Consider the following 19,408-nt stretch of genomic DNA (forward strand, 5'->3'; position numbering starts at 1 on the left):
GTGGTGTTATTAGTTTTATCTTGGAAGCATTAAAAGAGTAAAAGGAAAGAAAATAATTGCAATTATTTAATCTTTATAGTGTGAGGGAAAGGCAGAGAAGCGTTCTTGGAACCAGTCACAGGAATGTTAAAGGTCTGCTCCAATGACACTAATAAAGGTCTTAACTGTATTTGACCCGTCACTAACTGTTCTGTCTTGCTTATGCAAAAGGCCATAGAGAAGGGTACAAAGACCACTGGCATTAAATCAATAGGAGAAAATGTATACCATTTTTCTTTCTCTTATTAACTAGAATGAGGCACGAGCAAGAGAGTTTGCACTGCAGGTCTGCACATCAAGAATTATCCCCTTAATGCTAAGTAATCTCTTGCATTAAAATACAGTACCTTTATTTGTTGCTATTTTAGAAGGTCGATCTTTCTCAAGACTGCATCATCATGTGTCAAGTTCAGGCTCTGATGTCTTTTAAGTAATTTTAAGATTAGTAAATGGAAATTAATCCAAAGTTGATGATTAAAATTAATTACAAGACAGTGTATTGTATTGTTTAAACTAATGAGAATTTACACAGCCTCGTGGGTCATTTTGTTTTTTCTTCTGTCTCTTAGAATTGTATGGGCTTCTTCTTGAAAGCATTTTTCCATTTGCTTCTTGCTGCAGCCTGAAAAGGTCTAGTCTGGTTCTTCCTTTCTGCAGTGCCTATCGATTGCTGAAGGAAAAGAAAGTCTGGAGCAGTGTGGAGGCAAGATTAAAACCCGTTATAAACTCCTATATAACAGTGCAGTGGTATGTGAGATGGAGAAAGTTACATTCTTTCACCAATTCATCTAGTAAAGGGAAAAAACTCTCTTTTGGATTCCTACTGATAGTTTTTAATTCTGCCCTTAACAAAGGTTTCATTCTCAAAAATCAGCTTCTAATTTTCTCCCTACCTTTATGGGGTCACAGGTGTATTTTAATGTGAAATACTCTGAGGCAGCTGCTGTTATTGCTGTTTAAGTTTGTTATACCCCAAAGATTGCTGAATCTTTTACCAAAGAGATAAAAGTAAGTTCTTGTCAAGACAGATTGTGCTTTCCTCCCAGGCATACCATGATAAGTTTTGGTAACAATAGGAGTGTTTTAGATGGGAGAGAGCCTGGACCTGGAGAAATAAAATCACACAGTAACTCAAGTTAGGTATGAGAAGTCTATTAAATTCCACAGGGTGTTTTTCTGTGGCAAGTGGAGATGAGAGAGCAAAATGCAGCTTGTATTTGGAGAGCTTTTTTCTTAAGGAGAGGAGATAGTTTAAGGTTCGTTTCTTCCCTCAGCCTCCTGTTAATAGCTGCTGGGAGTGCACATGCTGAATTGTGACCCAGAAGGGGTCACGCAGCTCTCTGTTACCCACACCACAGCTCAAATGCATTTTGGCCTCATTTACTATATCCAAGACAACAGGATTTAAGGTTTGCTTGTTTGGTTTTTAACAATTGTTTCCATACTCTTCTCATACATCCAAGACTTTTGCTTTCAAATTGGCCTCTAAATGTGAGAAGGCAGTGGCTTGACCCAAGCTAGGCTGGGATAATGTTCTGGGTGAAACTTAACTTATGCCTAGGGGCTGCTGCAAACCTACAGTGCACTGTACTGAAGGTGGCAACACAGGCAGTGAGGCTGGCTGATAGTAACGAAATTAATTCTGCCTTCCAGATGTAGATGGATGTCACAAAGATGGTTGCTTTACATGGGATGTCAAGTCCCAAATCTTGCTGGAATTGAACACTTTGAAACCTCTCTTTAGCAGGATGAAAGAGTACCCAGTGAGTATGTGTGCGTTAATTGGATTCAAAATCACTTATCCATGAAGACAGACAAATGCAGGGTGCAAGTGTTCTGGGTTGAGATTTTACTTGCGAGTTCTAGTAGTTAATTAGTGCTGGCATTACCCAGAGGAGCATGCAAAATGGCATCTAAAGCATTAGTGTATTGATTAGAATTAATCAGGAATGTGTTCCTCCTGAAGCTACACATTGCAGGAGCTACCGAAGAGTGTCTGAACTATAAATATCTCTTGGAAATTAAGTTTCCATGAAAACTGGATTATGGCTTCTGAAACTGGGAAACTACATGTAAAATAGAAGCCAGGGAGCACAACCTGGTACCTGGCAAATTGAGTCATGGACGGGAGGTTTAAGAAAGGTTAAGTTACAGAGAAGTGCTCTGGTTTACTCGGGATCTAACACATAACCCTTGCACGCCTGTGCGAGGCCCAGTGTGGAGAAAAACAGTGTTCAGGTCTGTCAGATGCATTTTCTGTTTTGGAGAAAACCAATACAGCCTTGTAAGAGAAACTGGGTGTTGCTTAGGCTTTATTTTAAGCAATAAATTCTCTCTAGATAATAAATCCAGGTCTGAAGTTTTCTAAGGTTTGTAAATATTCGAATCTAGGATTTTGAGCTGCTCTGTCACTGAAGACCACAGTGTTATTAGCTTCTGTCCAAATCTCGTTATACTGCAGATTAAAGACATCTGATCCGACTTCTTTCTTACTGTAACTTCAGTGAAGGTCCTGTTGGGTGGATCTGGCTTGCTGGATCAAGACGCTGAGCAGTGCCTAAACAATGCAGTATAATGTGTCGCTGTACAGCATGAAGGCTGAAATTAAAATGTTAAACTGTGGTCTTTTATTGCCTGAGGCAGTATCTGGAGTGATTATCATGGTCATTATAGCTAGTGCTGTGGTAAAAAAAGGTTTTGCTGTTGAAGGCTGTGTCAAGATGATAGCTATGCATGCAGTAACTGGTGACTTTGCCCTTGCAGTTGTCAGCTTACCAGGCTGATTCATCACTCTGTAGGGTGCTTGGAGGTTATGCAGAGGATAACAGGAGCAATCTGTTATCTGCTGTAATTTGCTTTTGGGACCCACATTTCACAGAATTGCAAAATGGTTGAGGTTGGAAGGAACCTCTGGGATTGACTAGGCCAACTTCCCTGCTCAGTGCAGGGTGAACTAAAACAGGCTACCCAGGACCATATCAGGTTTTGAATATCTCCAGGCACTCCAGATGTGTCTCCCCAGCACTGAATGGAAAGGAAGAATCATCCCAGTGCAGCCCAGAACTTATTTTCCTTCCTTGCCACTGGGGACATATTGCTAGCTCATGTTCAGCATTTGTCCGTGAGGACCCACAAGTCTTGCAAAGGCACTTTCCAGGCTGTGCTGGTGAATGAAGTGGATCCTTCCCAAGGGCAGCAGTTTGCATTTCCCTTTGTTGAACTTTATGAGGCTCCTGTTGGCCCAGATTTCTAGCCTGGCAAGGTCCCTCTCAGAGGCAACCCAACCATCCTGTGTATCAAACACTCCTCCCAGGTTGACTGGAAATTTGCTGATGGTGCAGTCTGTGTTGATATCCAGGTCATTAATGAGGACAGAAGACATTATTTGCCCCACTTTTGGCCCAGAGGTCTACCACTAGTGATTGTGAGAGGTATACCACTAGTGACTGGCCTCTAGCTGGACTTTGTACTGCTGATGATAATCCTCTAAGCCTGGCAGTTCAGCCAGTTTTCAGTCCACCTCACTGTCCACTTCCATTGTTTGTACTTCCATCATTTTGTCACTGAGGATGGGACAGGAGACAGCACTGTAAACCTTGCTAAAGTCAAGTTAAGCAACATCCACTGCTCCCCTCATTAACCAAGCTGATCTTCTTGGCATAGAAAGCTATCAGGTTGGTTAAGTATGATTTATGAAGAGGTTCTACATGTAATATTTCCCTGAATATCTCAAAAGATAAAAAAAAGACTGAAGTGATTGCTAAAACATTTTCTAATATTAGATTTGTAACATGTAGGCCTCTAGTACAAATTTAATAAAGCTACTACTACTTAACATCTAAGGCGTATCTGTTATGCTGAAGTTGATCTTGCTGCTATTATATATATATATATATATATATATATATATGTATACACACACAGGCTATTATATGGAAAGGTCTGGAGATCTGAGACCCTGTTCTGTCACGGAATGACAGCAGGATCGATTCCCATCCAAATTTGCTTATGTGTCTCTACTACCCAGTGGCTATTTTTAATGTCCCCGATAAATCCCCCAGTTAGCGTAATCTTTATTTATTTTTGTGTCTCTGAAGAAAGAGGCTGATAGTTGGGATTTCTTTCCACATGAATCTTTGACTCTCGGACAACCTATTGTAGGAATTTGTACCACGAAATGTGAGTGTATTTTGTAATGAATCTGGACTTGAGTGAGTCTGCCTTTTCCAATCATACATTGTGGCGGTATAAAATACCTGCCTGGCAACCACTCTGGGAGTTAATAAAGTTTCTGTGGTAAACTATGAGAGGCCCGAGAATTTCAAACTAAAGTTATTGCACCAGTAACTCAGAAAAGCAATTCCTAAAACTCCTGGCACATTTATCCAGAGGGTTAGCAGTAGCACAGAAATGGAAATCATTGTTGAGAGCCACAGCGCACTTGGAATTAAAATCCATCAGTCTTCTGAAGCTGAGGAGAACGATTTTCATGACATACAGATGCTTCTGTATTTCATAATCAAAATTAAATCTAGGGTGGATTTCTACTCTATTTGTAGGGAAATTCAAATCCTCTAATCCCTATAATATGCCTAACTTGAGATGACATAAAAAGAAATAACACACACAGAAGCTGGGCATTTAAAGTACTCTCAATGCTTTATTTAATTTCATTCCAATAACAGCAGATATATCTAGTGGGGAAGGAAGACAGGGAGTGAGGATGCCAACATCCCCTTCCGTAACCAGGAACCTTGAGCATATAGAATTCAGAAGATTAGATGTGGGAATGAAAATAACAATGAAACTTAGCAGTGTAGTTTCACTTTTCTTGCTGAAAAACAAGGGAGGAAGAAACCAAATATATCATTAAAAAGCAGTGTTTGTTTTCGAGTTGCAAGTTGAACTGTGTTACCTCTTGGCAGGGTCTTTATGCAGCTCCTGCTGAGGGCTTTTCCTCAGGTTCTTAATGTACCTGTTGGCAGCTTCCTTGTTTGCTGGGAAATTTGGCCGGTTCAGCAGATTATAATGGCACTGTTGTGTCCCTGATGAGATAAACATGGAGCAAAGTATTCTAGCAGGTAGCAGTATAGGATCTGTGATTTGGGATTGATTCATGCCTGTAGCATGCACAAGTGATGGTTGGTTGGTGCAGATGTCATTCACATATGTTGTTATAGATCCTTTCAGAAGTGTGTCTTGAGTTGATAACATCCAGATTTTGACATACTTTTGCAAAAAGAGGTTCTTGTTATGGATGCCAGATAAACTGTGTAGCTTCTTGTATTCGGAACATCTGTTCCAGTGGGTTCCCTTCCCCAAGAAAAATGTGTTCTTGTGCACAGCCCATGTATAAGCAGAAACCCATAAAGCACGGGATGATGTCTTCTCATGTCTCGGAGTAAATGACACTCTTATAGACTTCTTGTTCTCATTTACTCTTGGCAGCAAGCAGACTAAGCTGAAACACTTGGGGCATTGATGTCAGTCTCCAGGGTTGCTAATCCTAATCCAGTTCCTTAAGTCCTTAATTAGCTTGGTAGGATTTTGCTTGTTTGGGAGCCATAGGGAGGAGGAAGAAATGAGAGGAGGAGAAATGGCATGTGTTAGTTGTAGTGCTTCATGCAGGTGTGGACGTTCCAGCCAGCTGCATGAGAAGCAAAGCGTGTTACCTCAACCAGCCACACGGTGGTGGGAATTGCAGCTATTGTGTAAACCCTGGAGGCTGGTTTATTGCCTGAGTGATTAAGAAACTTTGCCGGTGAGAAGCAGGAGTGATATTTAGAGGTGTGTGTGTGCAGTGCAGATTCCACAGCTTGCTTTGCAAAGAAGGCGAAGAAAGTTAGGCTTCTTTTAAACAGCAGGCAGATATCTGTGAGAAATGAGAGCATGGAAATGTGACAGAAGAAAGCAATAAGTTACTATTTTGCTGGGTTTTCCACACCTTAACTGGGTGAAAATCTTGGTGCTTAGAAGCTTGCTGTTGCCAAATCCATAGGAGGGAAAGGCCCTGACCGTGGAGTACCGTGAGGGGAGCGAGGATTGTGATAGGAGGCACGTTATGACTAGTTCTTTGTGGAGCTGCTGCTCTGGTGAATGTGGTCCCTGTAAAGTAGCCTTTCTTACCACTCTTCTGTGTTCTTTCCTCTCACTGTATGGTGAGACCAGATGGGTGCTGCTTCAGAGGAGAGTTGGACATCTAGAGAAACCATTTCGGATCTCAGTGGAGTATGTTGCTCATGGGAACAAGAGCATAGCGGCTGTAGATTCCCTTGCGATGAAGAACTGCAGTACAGGTAATGTAGAGTATTTTATTGCTTCTAGCCCACAGTCTTTTGATGTCTTTCTGGAGAGGAGCATGATTCCTGGCTGTTAGAGAACCTTCACAGAATTAAAACTTCTTGTCAAATCAACTGTTTGATTGTGATGGCTTTTGACCTTCCTGATAACAAATTTCAGGGTTGTGTTTTTAAACAACGGTTGAAAACATGATTCTAATAAATGTTTCTTTGGCCATGTTCCAAAGCAGTTATTGCTGAGTAACCCCTAATAGCTCAGTGTAGTGCATGGAATTTTAATAATGGGCAACCTTAGTGGGGGTTAATTTTTTAAATACAAGCTCTATTATCAATTCCAGTATGAAAATTTAGTGCTTCATGCCAGAAACAGCTGCATTTTAGTTTTGCCAGCTTTATGGAGCTTGTGAATCAGACTGAAATCTTTAGGTAGGGTGTCAGTGAAGAATATTATTACTTACAGCACTTAACACATTATATTTTGTCCATTTTATTTATTTGGAGTTCTGCTGAGCTGAGATGTATATCCTCCTTTTCAGTCTGTGTGGGACAGGGAAATATGCTGGAGAATGTGTTATTTTGGTTATTTACGTTGCTGTCCACAAAGGTCAGTTGTATTAAAGGGGTTCTTTGCACTGTCCATACATAAAGGTGGTTCCTAAGCTCCAACAAGGAATAGCCTGACATGGTGTGGAAAGCGCAAGGTGTGTCAGACAGGAAGAACTTGTTCTGTTGCTGATGTGCAGAACACATCTGGGTAGCTCTCTAAGGCTGACAATAAAGTATCTCGGCTCCCCAGAACAAAAAAGTCAATGAGACAGAAATCATTCAAATCCATAGTGCTTTGGAAATTCATTGCAACAAATTTTATGGCAGACTGTAGGAGATATTCAGCTCCCATGAAGGTAAAGGGATTCTTCTCTTGAGAACTCTTGAAGGAGAGCCATAAGTAATGGACAGCTGAGTGGCAGGATAATGTTAGCTGAGTGAGCTCATATCAGTACTGGGCACTGCTCTGTAGATGACAGATGTCGGTTGCTGAGGCTATTGAGACATATTGTGAGCAAAAGAACAGATCATCCATTTTGCCTACAGATTTGTAACAATTGGTTACTCCCCTGCTCTGCTCACAGGACATGGTATGTGGGTAACATCAACCAGGGAATAAAACCATTTGTTCCTTTTTCAGTGGGTTGATACCACTAAGTGGTTTACACCCGGCTGAAGATGTGGTGCTGTGTCATTCTACAAGAACAAAAGTGATGATGAGCAACCAAGGGCAGCACCTTAGGCTTAGAGAAATAAGGAAAGCAACAAGGAAAGGTTAATTTAAATCTAATTTTTCTGTGGCTATTAGAAGCTTTCAGGCAAGCTTAGCTATTTTGATACCTTAATGTCACTAAAGCACCTAAAGCATGGGTAAACTTCAGAAAGAAACATCTGAGAAACAGTAAGAAGCCTACAGCCTCATTTTTCTAAGCCTTTTGAAGATCATAGACACAATTTCAAAATAAATTAAGGTACCTAGACAGGAAAATAAGCTGCCATTTCCATAGGTTTGGATCTAAATTAGATGGCAACAGGGTCTTGAAGAAGGTAGAAGTTTGATGTTGAGATTTGCTTTTGAGCATTGGAAATTCCATTTTGTGAATTCCTTAATTGTGGAAAGGTGAGATTTTTATTGCACTTGAACTGGAAAAAAAATTCAGGTACTGATAAAATTCTGAATTCTAAATCTAAGAATTCTAGTTTCATATCCCATCTAACTGAAAATTGTTGAGTTGAAACATAACTATCATTTCAGTGTCTTAATTGTGCTCCATATTTCCCTTTCTTCATTCACTTGTGCAGCAGATAGAAAATCAAAATGATTTGTTGTTTGGTTATCTTCATTTTTCCCAATTCCCATTATATAACGCTTCTTGATTGGCTTAGCTTGATAGAAAAAAGGAAAGCCCTTACAGACAGAGGGGTTTCCTTTGTTTTCGGTTGGTTATGTGGATTGGGGTTTTTTTATTAGGGTTTGAGGGGGGGTGGTTTGAGGGGTGGTGAGGATTGTTTTTTTGGTTTGATTCTGTTGTGGCTTTTTTTCTGCTCAGGATAGGCCAAAAGTTTATTTGGTGCATCTTTTATCATTATTGTAGCTCATCACCACCATTCTTGTCAGGCAGTCTGTCCTCTGGCTTTAATTCTTTTAGGGCTTGTTAGCCCTTGACACGTGTAAGTGCTTTTGGTTTTATTACAAGAAGTTCCTGAGCCCTAGGGTTAGATTCTGATCAGAAAGCCCCTTCAGTCAATCGAAAGGCTGCTTGGAACTTTATAGGTTTTGGATCAGGACAGTTAAACAGGTAGCATTACCCAGCATCCTACAGCCAATTGACTTTCGATTACTCTCTTAAATGTGAAACAGATTGTGTTTGTCAGTGTGTAAAACCTAAACTATTGATTATCTAATTTTCTTTCTTACAACTTACTATTAAGTAAGTGCCATATCTAAAACAAAAAAGAATAAATAAAACTAATAATTGCAGAGAAGTAATATATTAATTTTATAATGCAAGTTAAGAATTTGTTCCTTCTGCAAGTGAAGTAATTATTACAGTAGCATTTGATAGTTGATGGTAATTTCTAGTAATAAAAATAGAGTTAATTTCCTAAGTAATGTATTGACTTATTAATGATATTTAATGGGTTTCCTACTGATTTTTTTACTGCAGTTGTAAATGAATTAATTTGCTAACTTATTTCCAAAAGTCTTAATTAAAGTACTTAGTAGTAAGCACAAGTAAATGACAAGACATTGTTTTACTTAGCAGTGTTTGATTTACCAGTTCGAAGTAACTTTTAAAGTAAGGGGCATGGAGATAAAGTGTTTCTAAAACGTGTTAAAGGTTTAATGATGCTCTGAGGCTGTTAAAAGCAGTTATTTCAGGCATTCAGCCTGTCCAAGAGGAAGCACTTAGCTTTAAAGTTTTCGACCTCAGTAAGCAACATAGAAACCATATTTATTTTGGAGAGGAAGAGATGGTGTGGTGTTGATTACGTTAATGGTTCTGTCTACTCAGCAGTAGCATTTTTCAGTAGCTACTGAAAATACACAGAAACACTCTCATCGCCTTCAGAGTTGGTAGATAGTTCTGTAATGATCTCATAGTTATACATGTGCAGATTCCTGAAGGATGAAGTTAAGGTTGTACTAAAAGCAAAATCCTTCATCCAAAGCAGAGGATCTCTCAAGAAAGGAAGAATTTTGAAGAATTGAAGGCGATTTTGCTAGAAAAAAATAGTGAAGAGTACAAGTATGGACTTGCAACATACATGGAGAAATATGGGCAACTGTTGGGTAGAATTTTTCATGATTCTGCTGGATAAATCATCTAATAACAGATTTATGAATCAGCTGCAGGGAATCAATAAGAGCTTTCTCCAGACGGGATTACTTACGTATGTGAATCATTACAGAAATCATGTTTTTGTGTATTTGGACAAAACCTGAATATATATCATTTTGGTTTTCCCACATAGGCTCAGTCTATGCAGTTTGTCTTATGAATTAATTTGTTGACAGGATGTTGTGGTTAGCTGAACTTAACAAAATACCAGTGAGGCCCTTTTCAAAATGAATTCTTGATGCTTTCTACTGGAAAATTGCCAAGAAAAGTTAAAATCTTTAGAACCAAGAGCAGAAATAATATCAGTGTATCTAACAGAAACATAGAAGAGCTGAGGTTGGAAAGGAGCTCAAATGATCTGCTTATGGGACTGGGAGCCTGAGTGAGATTATCTGGCACCCTGACCCAGTGCATCTTGAAAACCTCCAGTAATGGGGACTCCACCACATCCCTGGGGATGTTGTTCTAGTGATTGTTCTCACGGGTTTCTAATTGAAGTCCCACATGACACAAAGCTAATTTAGATGTTAATAATTCATAAAGAATTTTGTGTAACTTTTAAGACAGTTTCACTTGAGTAAAATTGCAAGATGTTTCCAGAAGATTTATGAAGCAATTAACTTAATGGTGTTGATAATTTTTAATTATTAATTATTTGCTTAGTTGTAATTCTGGGACATTGGAGAGAAGACATATCCCTTCAGTGGAACCAACAATGTTATCTTACATGGTGTGGAGATCCAGGGGATCAGGTGAACCCAGGAATGAACAGTATTGGGCCTTTCTGACAAAACTGAAAAATGGACATGATTAACAGAAAGAAGGTAGTCTTAAATTACAGAAGTAGTTGTCTCTATTTGAGGTTTAGGACCAACATTTGCCATAATACTTTCTTGGTCTATCCAGGTCATTTCTGTGTATAGGAAACTAGAAAACTTCCTTTGCCATTCCTGCCATAGTTAAAGAGCTTACGAAGCCAGAGGATAGATCCATAATTAATTGAAGTCAGTGGGAGTTATGTTTGGATTAAATCCTGATTATCCTTCATTTGAAAAAAATAAATATATAAATGAGGCAGATTGGCAGCATTTTCCTTGGAGTGGCCTGTGCTATTTATACAGTTCCACTGAGCTGGTTTTCCTTTAGAGTTAATTTCAGTAAGTAGGCGTTTGGAAAAGCCTTACTATTTTAAGGATATTTGCCTCCAAATTCTTTGGCAACCACCTTCCTCCCCATTCACCTCTGCTCTCCCATGAAGTATGACTGATTGCTCTGACTTCAGGTTGTGTGCCAGAAAACCATCCCTAACTGGTAGTGTTTTAATCCTCTAGGTATCTTGTGTTGGAGAAAAAAAGCTGCTTCACAGATGAGTGTGGTGGCTGTAGGGAAGTTAAATCATTTTAAGATAGTTCCAAAGTGAAAATTAGTTCACTTGTGGTTTGTGCCCATTTAAGTAGAATAAATTTAATGCACTTGTTATGGGGCTTATCTTTGTTTTCATTCTTCATTTCATCTTTTTCAAATTAAGTTATAGTAACGCTAGGAATAAAAAATTAAGCAAATTTAGTCTTAATATTGCTTCTGGAAAAGGCACACTAACTCAATTAGTGGTAGAGTAGCTTCTTACAGTAATGAATTAGTGATTATGCATTTCTGTTGCTGACTGTGAGCGCCTACTTTTTGCGGAGCCAAATTTAGGCAGTGATGGTTATGTTAAATAATCTATTTAGAACATTAGTGTACTCACTAAAGGCAGTGGGAGGGGGGAAATGAACCCCAATATCTGGAGCATTGGTTTTTGTAGGTCTGTCATGTATGTTGGTGAGTGGGACCTAGCGTTCTGTTTTATTTAGTAATCTACTGATGGTATATGTGGGGTTTTTAAGATATGATGAGAGGAGTTATAAAGAAATCATTTAGACAGTGGAACAATGCTTGTAATTTGGTCTTTGAAACTGATGCCTTCAGACAGAAGGTGGAAAGGCTGGATGGAAACTGCCACAGCAGGACCCAGTGTGGGTGTTTCTTAGACAATCTTGCCATAGTGGGCAGGTTCATCTAAGTCTAATTTAAAAAAGGTTAGGTGATTTGGGTTAAGAAACAGCATTGAGAAGTCTCAGCCTTGAAAATCCAAAGCTTTAATAACCAAAAGAGAAGGACCTGCTTAAAGGAGATACTGGAAACTGTCGAGAGACACTGAAAATCCCTCAGTTCCCCTGCAAATGTTGGCAGTTGTGGGCCTTAAGTACTTTTTAACGCCTTGAAGAATTGGCCAATACATTACCTTTTTAATGCTTTATATGATTTTTATCCTGACCTTCTCCCTTAATTAAGGCTTATTTCAACAGGGGAACCATTGATTCAGTGAAAGAAAATGAACTCTGTAATCTGCTTTCCCCAAATTGAACTTATTTTTATTGCTATTAATTGCTGCCACTTAGTTCTTGTGATGTTTTAACTGCTTGGATTTATTGAAACAATCATAGCATTCACTATTATCACTTGAGAAATGGGGAGGACAATGATGATTTGCAGATGACCCAATGATTTTAAACCAGTATTACTCCAGATTCAAAGATTTATGCAAGCTGATTCCATTGTGTAGGTAGATGACAGTCTTATCTCTCCCTTTTTCTTTCCATAATAAACCCCTACATTTCAAAAGACTGCTGGCCTGTAACAAAGGGTGTGCAGAAGCTTGATTTTACTCTGAGTTTTGTTTTATATAGATCCATGAAGGTCCGTTTTAGCTGTAGGAAAGAGGTTTAATTTAAACAGGACTTACGTTTGAAGATGTTAAGACCTGGCTGTGCAACTTGATTCATGCTTGTGAAGAATGACAATGGTCTTTGAGAAGAGGTGAAAGACAGCAGGGAAGCTTGGAAAGTTAGAACAGAAGAGGGAGATGATCAAGCAAAAAGGGTAGGAGTCAGACTGCACAAGCAAAGGAATAAATCAAAGGGAAAGATGAGGAAAGGAGAGATGGCACTAAACCAGTAACACTGGAAACAAATGACAGGATATCAGGCAGGAATAATTGGTCTAGATAGTAGAAGTGATTAAAGTGCTTGACAAGTTAGAAAGGAATTGGAGTAAACATTTACAATCCAATTAATTAACTAGAGCAATCAGACTTTATCAGATAGCCACTCAGTCACCGAGACTGAACTATCTAGAGAGATAATCTGTTGAACTGGCGAAGAAATCAAGTAGGACTGAGGGAAATTCAGTGAATTGTGAAAATTAAATGAAATGCAAAAGGATTGATAATTAACATCTAAACTTATTAAAAGCAAAGGTAAATATGTGGGATGTTCAGGCGCAAGCTCGTCCCTTTTTCTGGCATGATTCAGTAGAGCCTGAGGGGGCATTGGTGAGCAAAGTAGATGAAGAGCAGGAATAAAATGATGGGACAAGGAGGAAAGAAAATTTTCTCTGTGTGCTTCCAGGTTGTAGAAGATTAAATAAGGTCAGAAGCAAGAACCTTGTTTGTCTAAAAGCCTGCATAAGTGTCATACATACCCCCACTGGTTCTGAGGCACCACTGTTCTTCGGTGCTGCAGTGCATAAAAGCTTGAGGGCGGGTAGAACTCCTCTTTCTTTACCACAGTGAAGTGTTCTTTAGAGTTTGACTCGGGATATTTCTATATCTCAGGGGTTATCTTGTGTAGTATTCAGGTTCAGCTTGTTCTCTGTATATGAGAGGTGTCATTGCACATCTGTCCCAGTCTTGCTATAAGACCCAGTCCAGTTCTTCTCTTCCCTTGTCCCAAACCTTCCTCTTTCTTCCTCAGGGAGCTCTGCTTGCTGTGTCATGCTGTTTTGTTTGTGCATGGTTTCTTGCAGCCTTGCTTAGCAAACCAATCACTGCAGTATTGCTGAATAATTCTGCGCTGTGTGTACCACAGGCGAGGTGTGGTACATTGGTGTCAGCAGTGATGGACACAGTGAAGTAGATGCTCTGCAATAGAACACCTGAAACCAAAAAGCCTTGACCTTGTAATTCCAAATCAAATACATAATACATAAATAGAAATACCATGAACTCCAACACACTGATTTTTCCCTGAAAAATTTAAGAATCTGTAACAGGGGACCAAAGTTTTTTGAAAAGGACTGCATGCCCTTTCAACAAATGGGACTTTTTTAATGCTGTATGTGGAAACTCACAACCAGTAGCTGCGCATCAGAATTTCAGCCAGGATCATTAAACCTGTATGTGGAGATCCTTATACTTTGAAGTCATGAAAAACATGGGGAAAGAGAGGAACTTTGAAAAGCTGCCAAGGGACTTAGGAGCACAAATTAATGGGAACCACGCTCCTTAGTCCCCCAGGAGTTTTCAAAAATGCCATCATTACTGAATTGCACTGAGGATGTGAGGATGAGAAAGGGCAGACTGTGCACCGTGCTTCCACGGAGGCAGTTTTATGGAGTACCTCCATAAATGAGGCATAGAGGGCTTTTATGAATTGAGCCTTTGAAAGCCCTGCTAGTAACGCATATTGATCCCGAAGTCACACACGGATGACAAGGTATTAAATTACAGTCAGGTTTTATTGCATGAAAGAAATTTTAAGAATACCTTTCCCCCCCATTTCTTTAAATGATTGCCAGCTGAAGTGCTGAAGTTTTGTACAGCTGGGAGATTGCAAGCACTTAAATGAGTCAGCTGGATTCTGGGTCCAGTCCCACACTGAAGTGTATTGTTCATGGGGCATGATTGATGAAGCATCAGCAGATTTGTAAGCAAAATAAGAGGTTTGAAAATGTTTTTCAAATCTACAAGGAAATATAATTTAGTGAACTCTCACAGAGAGATTTATCATGCTCCAAAAATAATATCAGTGCTGGATTTCTTATTTGATGTGAATAGAGATGAACAAAGCTATTATTTTGATACATAAAAACTTTGAGGGTTGAGAGGCAATCTGTCTGCTTCTGTGAGATGATGGGTTGTGGCATACTGGAATCTGAGCTGTTTTGATTGATTTATGTGAGCCACAATCTAGAGTAAATGATTCTGTGGAGACTACAGCAGAATATTCCATGCACTTACGCCTAATTTATGTAGTGGATTTTTAAGATGTCATTTAGAGCTGTAAGCAACAGCTGCATAAATCCAGCATCATGTTACACGGTACCAAAAGAACCTGTTAATATGAAAAGGATCTCAATATTTCTGTAATGTTATCAGACTATAGCAAGTCAACATTGACTCTTTAAGCATCTCATGGCATAACTGTGTATGTACATGTGGTTATCAACATATGTTAGTGAAACCATAACAAAAATAAAGTAAGCAGTCCAAGATCAGAAACACTAAGTGTAAAGTTTGGGCAATCATATTAATTCATCAGGCACTTTTATTGTACACATCGGTAACAAAACAGCAGTAAAGTGACTCACCTGTCTAAAACAATTGCCAAGTGGCTTAGACAGCAAAGTAATGGAAGTATTTACTGAATGCAAGCTATTTCCTTAAGTAGAGGAAGTGAGTAACACTGAAGTTACTTGAGCAGAGCTTCTGGTAGTAAAACTTGTAAAGCACATTGCAGGTCATCCTGTTTATTGTTGGAGCTTGAACTACTTGTATCAGTTGAAGATCTGCCTCTGTATATTTATCAAAGCTTTTGAAAAAGGAGGAGCCAAACAAGACAAATCACTGATTTAGACTTCACTTTGTGTCATTGCTGGGCTCTTCAGAGCCAACAGAAAAGTTTGGTAAGAAAAATTAGAAATGAAAATAAACTTCCTTATTGTTATGCTGGGAAAAAAGTTTGCTCCAGGAGATGTTTGAACTGGTCATCTTTGCACAGAGTGCTTTGCAATGGTCTTCTGTGCTTATGGTGTTTTTCTTCTGTTTTCTTCTAATTTCATCGTTGGTGTACCTCCAACTTCCTCTGCTCCCAAGTGAAATCAGACAATTTCTCTCATTTGGACAAGCCTATTCCCTAAAGGAAAAGCCCTTTAGTTGTAAAACATTCCTCCCTATCTAATCTCACCATGAAATCTTTAGGGCAATAATTTCCCCGTTGTAAGCTTAGATTGTAGCAAATAGGCTTCATTTTAATTGTTGATTTTTGGAATGTGGGCTAATTTGTGACTTCATGTGGCTCCCCTTAAATGATAATAAATGTGCTTCTATTTGCTGCTTCTCTTACTAGCAGTTCCAGACATCAGCAGTGTCTATAATCCATTACAGTTGCCTTTCTCAAGTACAATAGCAGTTAGAGCATTTTCTGGTTCATATTATTATTACTTTTGGGGTTTTTTTGTTGTTTTTTTTTTTTTTACTTTTTGAGTAAACAGTGCATTTATTTCCTGCACAATTAAGGTAATTGCTGAAATGAAACTCAAGTGTCATGACCAGGCAGGATGCCACCAAATGGAAGTCAGTCAAGCAAAATAACTCCTCCTGCCCTGCAAGTCCAGAGTGACACTGTTCTGTAAGTACTACAGAGGAGTTTATTACTGCTTCCACTTACTCATATTGCTATACCATCACAGAGCAGTCCTCACAGAGGAGTCTGATCTGTGCTGTGCACTGAATACAGGCAAAAGAGAAAGAAATGAGATGGTGAATTCCCTACCATAGAGGCAAGCAGCAACAGAAGAGTTAAGATGAGCAAGGCCCTTTGGTTGGGCTGTAGTGAATGAGCATTAGATTAGCTGATATGTGGGGTAGAATTAGTTGGGAGGAAATGGGGACAATTTTAAGTAGCCCTTTCATCAGTCATAGAAACATAAGAGAAGTAGTGAGTGAACAGAAGGAGGCCATTTGTGGCAGCAGCAGTAACCAGCGGGTTACTGGTGCATCTCTGACATGTTTTAAGTTGAGAGATTTGACTGATGAAACAGGAAAGCGTGGCCTTGCTGTCAGCTTTGAGTTTTTAGTTAATGCTGGACATTGCCAAAGCTGAGACCATGTTGGTATAGTTGTGTACTGTCCCTGGAGATTCCTCTTTAGGAAATTGCACTCATTCCAAAAGTTACTCGTGCAGAGAGCTTGGTCAGGGGAGAGCTGCTGTGTTTGCCTAAGGAATCTTGCTATGCTGGTGTGGTAGCCAAGCACTGGACTTGTCCCTAGGAGACCTCTTTTTTTGACACATCTATGTTTTGGTGGTTCTGGCTGCTTTTCTTAGCATTTGAGCAAAGGCCAGAAAACGCTTTCTGTGGATAGGAGACAAACTCCAACTTGCAGAGCTAATTCCCAAGTAGTTCAGCATGATTCTCAGTCTAGACCTCAACTGAACTGTCAGGGAATAAAATCTGTATAATAAACCAGTCATCTAATTCACAACATCACGGGGTTCAATCTCCCTAGGCAAGATTTAGTTCAGACATTCATGTGGATTTTTTGTATGAAGTTAGACAAGATGGTATTCATCTCTCATGACTTTAACTATCTGAAAGTTAGGCATCATGTCAAAGCTAGTCTCTGAGGTTCCTTTTTAGTCAACAGAGAGAAAAAGAGGTACTTCAGAGAGCAATTAATTCCACCTTTAACATCATAGCAGCATCAGAGTGTCAGAACAAGGACAATACTTTGCTTGAAGAATTGTAGACTGGAATTTCTAACAGAACTATCCTTTTAAAGCCAGTGAGTGCTTTAATACCTGTACTCAATAAAGTCTGCTCACCAATTCCTCACTTTCAAATGAATAGTGTTAGGCAAGGAAGCTTTAACAGACGGGTTCTCTATTGAACATCCTCCACGCTTACTGGTTAGCATGCTAGATAAATCATTTAATAGTAATTATTTTGCAGGAGTTTATTCAGCCTGTTAGGATAAACCCTGAAAAAAATTAAATAGCTGTTGAGTGCAAGATTAATAGTGCTATCCAGGAGTACTTTCCAATATCAGCAGTACCAAAACAAGCTTCATCCCTGCAGTCAAGCCTAGAAGCCTATCTGCACTAAAACTAAAACCACCTGCTGTTCTTGGAAACCTGTATGCATTATAAACCAGAAATTAGCCTTAGGTTTTTACCCTCTGCAGATATTTTATGATTGGGTCTAGAAAAGAAAGTATATTTCTAGGAAAAAGCCCACAGTTCTTTCACACAGAACATTCAGATATAGGAGTGGTTTATCAAAAGTAAAATGGTTGTTAGTAGAAGAAGAGCTACATCAGAGAGTCTTCTAATGGAGCCCTGTAGATCATGTTGCCTCTCTGCATCCTCACAAAATTGATTATATCTAAAAGCTTTATTTTTTAATTTTATTTTATTTTTTGTTGTTGACCACATTTCTTTATGGGAGACCTCAATGAAGGCTTTTTGGAAAATCTGCTTAAATTGAGTTGCATTTGAAGACTGGATCCCATGCCGCTTTCCAGAGAGCGGTAATAGAAGGTCTTCATTATTTTTCCCAGTTACTTCCTTAGTAGTAGATGTAATTCCCTCTCTTGCATTATCTTGTTTATTTTTATTACCCTTGTGAGTGACTCTGTCACTTCTGTTTAAGCAGAAGCGGTAACTCAATCCATTAATAAAGCCTTAAACAACATTGCTTCTAAATGAGGTTAAGATCTATATTATGCGCAGCATTTGTCTTGAACCTTAATTCATTCTACTTCTGCAAGGCTATCTGGTTACATCGAGGAGTTGGTAATTTTAAGTCCAGTTCCTGGAGATCACTGAGTTCTAGCCTAGTTTTTAACTGGCAGGACTTCTTAAGCATGATATGCCATTAAGAATTATGTTAGGGTATTGCTATTCAATTATGTTAGCTTAATCAGTGTTTCTTCTTTGCCAGGAAAATCTAAAGCAGTTGGTTTTTTTTCTGAACAGAAAACTGTATTGGGTGGGTTTGGGGGGGCTTATATGTGCATTGTGTTTTAATAATTTTAAATACTGTTATGCAGAAAAAGCTGCTATAATTTCCTTTACACAAACATATCCTTTTATCGCCATCTTGGATTAAAGAAAGGTCCTTCTTGTGTACTTCTAAATTGAGACAGAATCTCTTCTGGACTTGAGCGTACTTGCAGGTGCTTTTTCCATTCTCCTTGTTTTAGAAGCAGATTTGAGCTGAGTATCTCAGATAAAGGCCAAACTGTGTTCACAAATTTTCCCACAGCTGCAGAGGTAGTGGGAGTTAGCAGCCTGATGTTCCACAGAATGCCCTATATCCTCTTTAGAAACGAGAAAGGGAAATACTCCCTCTTCCAGAAATTGCTCTGCATGGAATGGTTAGAATATTATCATGTATCAGAATTATCTCACATATTAGAATGACATTTTTTAAAAGGGACTAGAGCACAGGCACTGAGTTGCTCCCCTGCCTTGTAGCACCACTGTATTGTGGCTTTGCTCCTCTAGTCTTTAGGCAGGTCACTGCAGTCTGTAGATGTGTTCATGCAGCCCAGAGAGCAGCTGCCACTTGAAAATGAGAGGTTGACAGCAAATCCTGGAGTAGGTAAGAACTGTTGTTTTGGTCTCACTTGACTGACTCTGCCTGAAATAAATTAGAGTACTTGCACATGCTTCTTCACCAGATGACTGGGAGGAAAAGTGGTTCTGAACAGATGGAGGCAATAACCTCTTCTGCCAATTCTGCTAAGGAAGGATGTCTACCTGCAACCAAAGGGACTTACCTGTACCACAGCTACAAATAACTCCAGAATCTCATTACAGTCCAGTTTAACTCATTAGTGTTGACACCTGTGAGATTAAT

At 39.2% G+C, this 19,408-nt stretch overlaps 1 protein-coding gene across 1 annotated transcript in view; it reads left to right on the forward strand.

The window, feature by feature from the left end:
• Positions 1 to 19,408, forward strand: part of ALK (ALK receptor tyrosine kinase) — a 316,863-nt gene that overhangs the window by 203,155 nt on the left and 94,300 nt on the right. The window contains exon 6 of the mRNA XM_034060986.1: positions 6,208 to 6,335. Within this exon, the coding sequence (XP_033916877.1) occupies positions 6,208 to 6,335 (128 nt within the window). The remainder of the gene's footprint in view (positions 1 to 6,207; positions 6,336 to 19,408) is intronic.

Source organism: Melopsittacus undulatus, chromosome 3 (genome assembly GCF_012275295.1).
Source record: "Melopsittacus undulatus isolate bMelUnd1 chromosome 3, bMelUnd1.mat.Z, whole genome shotgun sequence".
NCBI lineage: Eukaryota > Metazoa > Chordata > Aves > Psittaciformes > Psittaculidae > Melopsittacus > Melopsittacus undulatus.